Genomic DNA, 8672 nt, shown 5'->3' with positions numbered 1-8672 from the left:
TCCTCTTTGCCACTTGCCTTCTCACTTTGGGGTGTCTTTTTCCAAACAACATTTCCTTTTCACTTTTGTAGGAAACCTGTCCGTCTTTTCATTTCATCCTCTAGATGTTGTGTTTTATGATTAGGAAGACCATCCCCAAGAGGTAACAGGTGTGAACTACACTGACCAGGACAACCAAGTTACCAGCCCAAACTGAGATGTGCTGTATGCGTAAAATACATACCAAATTTCGAAGACAGCATGAAAAGAAAGAATGCGAAATATCTTACTTATACTTTCATATGAATTACATGTTGAAGTGATACTATCTTGGATACATTGGGTTAAATACAAATATATATATATATACTTTTAATTTTTTTATTATTTTTTTAAGGGCAGGGCGCTGTGATTGAAATCAAAGCCCCAACTGCGGCCACATCTGGCCCCGCCCCGCCCCTCGGAGCCAGCCCCGCCCCTCGGAATCAGGCCCCCCCCTACCCCGGCGGCTGAAGCGAATACCCGGAGCTGGCCTATTCTCTCGGATCGGGAAGGCTGCGCTCCCTTATCCTGCCGTGCCCCGCGCGCGTGCGCACTCCCGCTTGACTCGCGAGGTTTCCCTGGAGTCCCTGTTTCCCGATCCTGGGTGAGAGCCGAGGCCCCGGCGATCCCCGGGAGCTTGGGGGCGGCCCGGCATGCGTTGGGGGCTGCGTCCTCGCGGGCCCGGGCCGGGGCCGGGGGCCCTGGCCGCCGCCTGGAACCTGTGGGGGCCGCCCCGCCTCCCCCGTCGCCCGGGGTGGCGAGGGGCCGCCCGGGGGCTGGTGGTGCGCTCGGTCGCCGGGGCCAGTAACCAGCTGCAGAGCGCGAGTGACGGCAAGTACCGGGACACGGTGCTGCTGCCGCAGACCAGCTTCCCCATGAAGCTGCTGGGCCGCCAGCAGCCCGACACGGAGCTGGAGATCCAGCAGGTGCGCCCCGCCTCTGCGCCGCGCGGGGGACCGGGACGGGAGGCCGGGCCGGCGGGTGCTGGGGAGACGGGCGGTCCAGGGCCGCGCTGGGCTGGGAGGACGTGGGACAGGCCCCCGGGCTCCAGGCCCCTTTGGGGTGTGTGTGAAACCATCCACTTCTTACGGGTTTTCTGCCTGAAACTTAAGTGAAGACCCTGGAGGTAAGTCCCTAAGGGGCAGCAGGTTCCCGAGCTGAATATTCAGGGGGAATCTAGCGGCGCTCAGATAGCAGCGCGGGTTGAAGGTTAAGTCCCATTTTTCAGCTTGGGCACAAACAGGTCAGTGTGGATACTTTCCCAGTGGCTTCTAAAAAGTAAATGAATATGTTCACATATAAATAAAAATTTGGTTATTGCCCCTAGCCGGTGTGGCTCAGTGGTTGACCCTCGACCTAGGAACCCGGAGGTCACAGTTCTAGCCCAGGTCAGGGCACATGCCTGGGTTTCGGGCTCGGTGTCCAATAGGGGGCGTGCAGGAGAGCAACTAATGGATGATTCTCTCTCATCATTGATGTTTCTGTTTTTTTAAAAAATATATATTTTTTTATTAATTTCAGAGAGGAAGGGAGAGGGAGAGAGAGAGATAGAAACATCAGTGGTGAGAGAGAATCATTGATTAGGTGTCTCCTGCACACCCCCCACTGGGGATGGAGCCCGAAACCTGGGCGTGTGCCCTTGACCAGAATCGAACCTGGGACCCTACAGTCCGCAGGCCAACGCTCTATCCACTGAGCCAAACCGGCTAGGGCAATGTTTCTGTTTCTATCCCTCTCTTCCTCTGAAATCAATAAAAATTTAAAAAATAATTTTTTTTGGTTATGAGGACAAGTAGAAGCTCACCTATGTGGTGTTAACCAATCCCTAGTTGGAATTATGACTTGTTTGCAGGGCAGAGTGGTGCTACTTAACTTCCTCTGAGTTGCTTCCCGAACTATGTGACTGCCTCCTGTATTAAATAGAATATTCTAAGGGCAGAGGCTCACATGTTAGTTTCAATCCTTCTAGAGTCTTTAAAGCCCATGACACTCAGGATATATTGGTTAAGCAAGTATCGGTTAGCTTAAATATGACAGTTATCAGAGTTCTAGCTAGACTCATCGACTTGTTCTGGCACCTAATTTTTGAAAGTGTTTTATCCAGTACCTTCTGTATTCCAGGAACTGTGACCGTTTCAGATGTTCTCTCATTTCATCTTCACACCAAGTGGATGTTAATGTTTTTTTCAAAGGAGGAAACAGGCCCGTTAGGGCAAAGTTGAGTTGGCCAAGGTCACGTAGTAGATTGCACCGCGTGTTGTCTCAGACTTAGAGAGTAGCAAGGGCTTAGGTTTAATCGGAAGTCTGTGAGGGCGGCTGTTGAAAGGTTTGGAAAGAGTACTCAGCTGTCAGAGGGGGAGGGGGTTAAGGAGGCTGGTGAAAAACCTGAAGGGATCCAGCAAAAAACAACAACAACAAAAAACAAAAACAAACTCACCCTAGTAGCCAGTTTGGCTCAGTGGATAGAGCGTGGGTCCTTGGACTGAAGGGTCTCGGGTTCGATTCCAGTCAAGGGCATGTACCTTAGTTGTAGGCTCCATCTGAGCCTCAAGTTAGAGGCATGGGGGAGGCAGTCAATCAATGTGTCTATCTCACATCGATGTTTCTTTGTCTCTCCCCCTTCCTTCCATTCTCTCTAAAAATCAACACTCATAGACACAGACAACAATATGATTTCCGGAAGGAAGGGAGTTAGGGGGAGGTAGAAGAGAATAAAGGGGGATAAACGGTAATGGAAGGAGACTTGACTTGGTGTGATAAATGCACAATACAATATACAGATGATGTATTATAGAATCGTACACCTGAAACCTGTATAATTTTGCTAACCACTCTCACCCTAATAAATTCAATAAAAAAAAAGTACTCAGAGTGCATTTCAGGAACATCACGGTTTGTGTTTTAGAGCTGAAGACATTGGAATGAGATAGGAAATACGTGCTGGCTGTTCCTCGTGGTAAGATTCAGGAGTATGTGTTCATTCGATGTTCAGACATTATCGCTCTTTTTAAACAGAAATGTGGATTTTCAGAACTTTATTCATGGCAGAGAGAAAGAAAAGTCAAGACGGAATTTTGTCTTCACGATGGACCTCCTTATGCAAATGGTGATCCTCATGTGGGACATGCTTTAAATAAGGTAATCATAATTAAGTCCCTAAGACTTGGGGGGAAAATATTTAAATACACTTTACAAAAGAGTACTCGAATACTATGACAATTATGTAAATTTGCATTGACACATAAAATGAATGTCTTGACAGAAAGCAGCAGTAAACCATTTCGGTCCTGCGTGAGGTATAACATCACTGGCATTTGCTTTGAGCTTGTTATTTCACGTTAGTAAATTTCGTTTTAGTCAGTAAGTCATTATTGAACACCTACTATGTGCCAGGCGTTGTTCTGGACTGGAAATAATCAGTGAACAAAATAAAGATAGGTCTTGTCCTTTGGAGCTTATTATGCTTTAGTCAGGGAAGACATAATCAACAAGATAAATAAAATATGTTAGAGCTGCTATAGACTGAATACTTGTTGCTTCTTCCAAATTCATATGTTGAAACCTAATCCCTAATGGGGTGGTATTTGGCAATCAAGGTTTTGGCTTCTATTGCTGTAGGTTTTTTTAACCTATTCTAAAATTTCAGAGAGGCGGAATAAAAGCATATACTAGTATTTTACGATGTCTGGTTTCTATCAACCATGCATGGAGTATTTCTGAAATTCACTCATGTTGTTTTAGATATCAGTAATTGCTTCTTTTTTCATGGCTGAGTAGCATTCTATTGAGAGACTATACCACAATTTGTTCATCATTTTTTTTTTCTTGAGTTCTTTATACTTCCGTGGGAAAATGGGAGAGGGTGTGGCCTTGGACATCTGTCTGCTTTCAAAACCAGGAATCTGGTCACGAAACAGGTCCATACAGCTTAGAGCAGTGTTGCATTATTATATGGATTGTATATATTGTATTAGAAAAGTAAGTTGTGTTGAAAACTTTTAACATTTGAGATATGTTATACAGACTGTACATTCCACAGAGGACAAACTATGCTGCTTAATAGCTCATTTTTCAATTATTGCACATTTTACATCAGCCGGCCAAAAAGAAAAGCATAACTTCAAATATCTGTTATTCTTGTTATTATGTAGAACTTGAATTGGGAGATTTAATACGTTACTTTATATAAATCCTTTTAAAACTGGGCTTTCTCAGTGTTTTAAAATATTAAGAAAATAAGGTAAATTGTTGGATACATGCTTCATGTACGAGTGATGATTAGCATTTTCTTTGCAGATTTTGAAAGACATAGCCAATCGATTCCATATGATGAGAGGTTCCAAAATCCACTTTGTGCCGGGCTGGGATTGTCATGGGTTACCCATTGAAGTGAAAGTCTTATCAGAACTTGGTGGGAAAGCTCAGAACCTGTCAGCGATGGAAATCAGAGAGAAAGGTAAGTAATCTGTGTTTCTGTTTGGAGATGGTATTTGTCAACACTGGTTCTTTGGAAAAGTCTGGGCTTGATCAGAGGGACCTGTTTATTTTGTTTTTGTTTGTAGTTATAATGAGATCTGTTGGAAACCACTTTGTCACAGAAAATTCAGATTTTTAAAAATTGACCTTTGTGAGAACTTATGTTCAGAGATTGAAGGAAAGATTTGTAAGCATTTCCAAGTACATCGTTCAGTTCTTGAGTCTTCATATATATATTTATTTTGTTAATCCTCACCCGAGGATATTTTCCCCTTGATTTTTAGAGAGAGTGGAAGGGAGGGGGAGACACACAGAGAGAAACATTGATGTGAGAGAGAGAGAGACATTGATTCGTTTCCTCCCGTCCACCCCTTACCAAGGCCGGGGATTGAGCCTTCAACCGAGGTACATGCCCTTGACCAGAATCGAACCTGGGACCCTTTAGTCAGAGTGTCGACGCTCTATCCACTGAGCCAAACTGGCTAGGTCTAGTCTCCATATTTTGAGATTATTATTTTGACCAGTGTTTTTATTTCTTTTCCTCGCTAGGGCTGTTGACATATTTCAGGTGATAAAACAAAAGTAAATTCTAAAATACAAATATATTTTAAATTAATCTCTTATTTGATTCTTCAGTAGATTGGGTCGGCAAGGAATCTTGTATTTGTATATGTTAAGCCAGTGGTCGGCAAACTCATGAGTCAACAGAGCCAAATATCAACAGTACAACGATTGAAATTTCTTTTGAGAGCCAAATTTTTTAAACTTAAACTTCTTCTAACGCCACTTCTTCAAAATAGACTCGCCCAGGCTGTGGTATTTTGTGGAAGAGCCACACTCAAGGGGCTAAAGAGCCGCATGTGGCTCGCGAGCCGCAGTTTGCCGACCACGGTGTTAAGCTTTTGTATATTTGGATATGATTGCGAAGATTATTTACTTCCTTGTGAAACTTATTATCACCGACTCGATGTACTGCTTAATTTCTTTTGTATAATGAAATATATTCTCTGATCTTTTCTTAAATTCAGAAATTTGAGGAATTCTTCCAGTGCATTGTTTTCTAAATGTAATGTCAGTGTACAAAGTCTAGAAAATACAGAAGATGGTAACAAAACTCTAACTTTTGAAATTCTAGTTAATTTTAGAGTTTGAACACTTTTAACTTTCAAAGTAACTTTGCTATTAAGTAAACTTTATCGTCTAAACTGTGTACAATACCTGCATTTAGAGAGATACATGCTGAGCCGTTTTGAAGAATGGGCATTTACGGGTTTTTCAAAGCGTTTTCTTGTCTGTATTTTGTTCAGCTAGGTCATTTGCTAAAGCAGCAATTGAGAAACAGAAGTCGGCATTTATTCGTTGGGGAATTATGGCAGACTGGAACAATTGCTACTATACGTTTGATGGCAGTTACGAGGCCAAACAGTTGAGAATTTTCTACCAAATGTACGACAAGGTAACGAAATCCTTTTTTCCTCCGCGAGTGTTAGATTGTTACACAATTCCAGCTTTTCATAGACTCTCTCTGCCTTTTCTAGGGCCTGATTTACCGGTCTTACAAACCTGTGTTTTGGTCTCCCTCATCGAGGTATTTGTGTGTTTTTGCTTAATAAAGGAGAAATTTTGTGAGGCTTCCAGATCCTTATGTCTAATATGTTTCAACCTCAGGACTGCCTTGGCTGAAGCGGAACTGGAGTACAACCCCCAGCATGTCAGTCGCTCAGTGTATGTGAAATTCCCTCTCTTGAAACCTGCTCCCAAGCTGGCATCTCTCATAGGTACGATTTATTCATTGCTTGAGTTGATGACGGTTATGGAATTGGAACATTTGCTAACGTATTTGAAACTCTGTTCTCACAGATGGTTCCTCTCCCGTTAGTATTTTAGTCTGGACCACACAGCCTTGGACAATCCCAGCCAATCAGGCTGTTTGTTACATGCCAGATGCAAAGTAGGTATAGCAGTGCATTTTTTTGTTTGTTTAATCCACAAGTAGGATCAGTTCTGTCATTAGCATTATTTTGAACTTATTTCATCCTCATTATTCTCTTAAAAGTTAATGAGTTATAACTTAACTCTGTTCATATAGACTTTAAGATCTTATTTCCAGCTTTTTTGGAAAACAAAACAGATGTAAGGGATGAAGTCCTTTGAAAATAGTCTTTTGGGCCCTAGCCGGTTTGGCTCAGTGGATAGAGCATCGGCCTTTGAACTGAAAGGTCCCAGGTTCGATTCCGGTCAAGGGCACATGCCCGGGTTGTGAGCTCAATCCCCAGTGGGGGACTTGCAGGAGGCAACCGATCCATGATTCTCTGTCATCATGGATGTTTCTATCTCTCCCTCTTCTTTCCTCTCTGAAATCAATAATAAAAAATATATAAATAAATTAATATATATATATATCCCCCACAAATGTATTATTTAAAAAAAGAAAAGAAAATAGTACTTTTGGGATTTTGAAGTTAGTTTTTCTAAAATGGCAGTAACACATTTTAAATGTTACCCGTGGCTTTTCTTCCCTCATTGTTAGTAACTGTACCCTAAATTTTTATTTGAGGTATGCGGTTGTGAAATGTTCCACATCTGGAGAGCTCTATATACTGGCTGAGGACAAAGTGACGTTTGTGGCTTCTGCGTTGAAAACAACATTTGAGGTTATTTCAACATTTTCAGGTGAAGATTTATAGATATTCTGACTATCACAGTCATCAAAAGATTGGATTGATTGAGGTACTTTGCTGAACGCTGCTCATTCTGAATCCAAACAGATGTGGCTTCTGCCTTTCTAGAATATATGTTACAGTGATTCCCCTGGAGGAGACTATACCTTAAACATGATAGGGGCATAGAAAAATGTGAACATTGACAAAGCACAACAGGCAAAAATAATTTCTGCCAAATATCCAATGTAAAATTGGACAAGTGTCCTTTCTGCGAGGTAGAATGTACAAAGATCTTTTCAACTTTTTATCCAAAATTAAATTGCGAAAAATCATTTTTATCTGATGTAATCAAAAGAGCATGGGAGGAAGTAAATATGTTTATTTTTGGTGCATTATTTTACTAAGGAAATTGAGTAAATTCTGAAAATTAGTCCAAAGACAGTGCTTCAATCAAAACAATCTTTAGTGGGCTTCAATTTGGGACTGGTTTTGAGCTATAACTGTGGGAATCTAGGGAAGTTTTAAAATGACCTTTGGCCCGGCTGGTGTGGCTCAGTGATTGAGTGTTGACTTGTGAACCAGGAGGTCATGGTTCGATTCCAGGTCAGGGCACCTGCTGCGATTGTGGGCTCCATGCTCAGTAGGGACTGTGCAGGGGACAGCTGATCAATGATTCTCTCTCATCCATTGATGTTTCTATCTCTCCTTCCCTTCCTCTCTCTGAAATCAATAAAAATAAATAAATAAAATTACCTTTGATCCTTAGGAATGATATATCTTTGCGTGTTTTTTTTTTTTTTTAATGTTTTTTAAATGAATGAGATATCCCAAAATGGAAAGATTGCCTAACTAATAGTGAAGCCCTCTATCTAAATTCATAGGTTCAGGTACAAGCCAGTTCGAAGTTTAAACAGTCTTAGCAAAAATAAAGAGGATTTTAAGGGAAGGGCAGGAAAGAAACTACAGAATGTTTATCACTTAATATCACTTGGTCCTTACTGGTGCATTAGGTAAGGAGGATCCAGTATATTCTTACTCCATACGCCCCCTCTTTACCTCCCCCCGCCAATCCCCTGCCTGCATTTTAAGTTCAAAATGTCTATTCCACAAGGTAGATGCTGTTATGGAAGCTGAAGGGCATTCTCTCAAGGTTTTTGAAAGTGGTTATATTTAAGATCACTTTTCTAGATTATGTAATTATTTCAAATTATTACTGGGCAGGGAAGTATTGGGTTGCTATCTTGAGCCACCACATTTCCGAGCAGTAGATGTAACTCTTATGGCTGGCAAAGTATGCTGGTGACAACTACCTTACGACTGATGAGAGTAGTAAGAATGTTGAACAGCTAAAACGGAATAATTTGGACGGGGTAGGTTTTCTTTGCAGAAAAAAACATATTGTTTCTTATTAATCACTTAGAGCTCCCAGAGCAAGGGAAGGGGGAAGCCGGGCGTGGCCAGTCTGTGCCAGTCTGCTCCTCTTGTCCACTCGGTGGCTGCTCTTAGAGAGAG

The 8672-nt window shown here is 42.1% G+C and overlaps 1 protein-coding gene across 1 annotated transcript in view; it reads left to right on the top strand.

Annotated features, from left to right (window-relative positions):
* Window positions 1–567: 567 nt before the first annotated feature.
* Window positions 568–8672, top strand: part of IARS2 (isoleucyl-tRNA synthetase 2, mitochondrial) — a 33957-nt gene continuing 25852 nt past the window's right edge. Inside the window, exons 1-8 of the mRNA XM_054713126.1 lie at window positions 568–947; window positions 3037–3159; window positions 4318–4477; window positions 5805–5953; window positions 6036–6085; window positions 6166–6275; window positions 6358–6448; window positions 7055–7170. Of these exons, the coding sequence (XP_054569101.1) occupies window positions 675–947; window positions 3037–3159; window positions 4318–4477; window positions 5805–5953; window positions 6036–6085; window positions 6166–6275; window positions 6358–6448; window positions 7055–7170 (1072 nt within the window). The 5' untranslated portion in view covers window positions 568–674. The remainder of the gene's footprint in view (window positions 948–3036; window positions 3160–4317; window positions 4478–5804; window positions 5954–6035; window positions 6086–6165; window positions 6276–6357; window positions 6449–7054; window positions 7171–8672) is intronic.

This window comes from Eptesicus fuscus, chromosome 24 (assembly GCF_027574615.1).
Source record: "Eptesicus fuscus isolate TK198812 chromosome 24, DD_ASM_mEF_20220401, whole genome shotgun sequence".
NCBI classification, from domain to species: Eukaryota; Metazoa; Chordata; class Mammalia; order Chiroptera; family Vespertilionidae; genus Eptesicus; species Eptesicus fuscus.
Note: the sequence above shows the minus strand (reverse complement) of the source record. Positions and strands in the feature narration are given on the sequence as shown.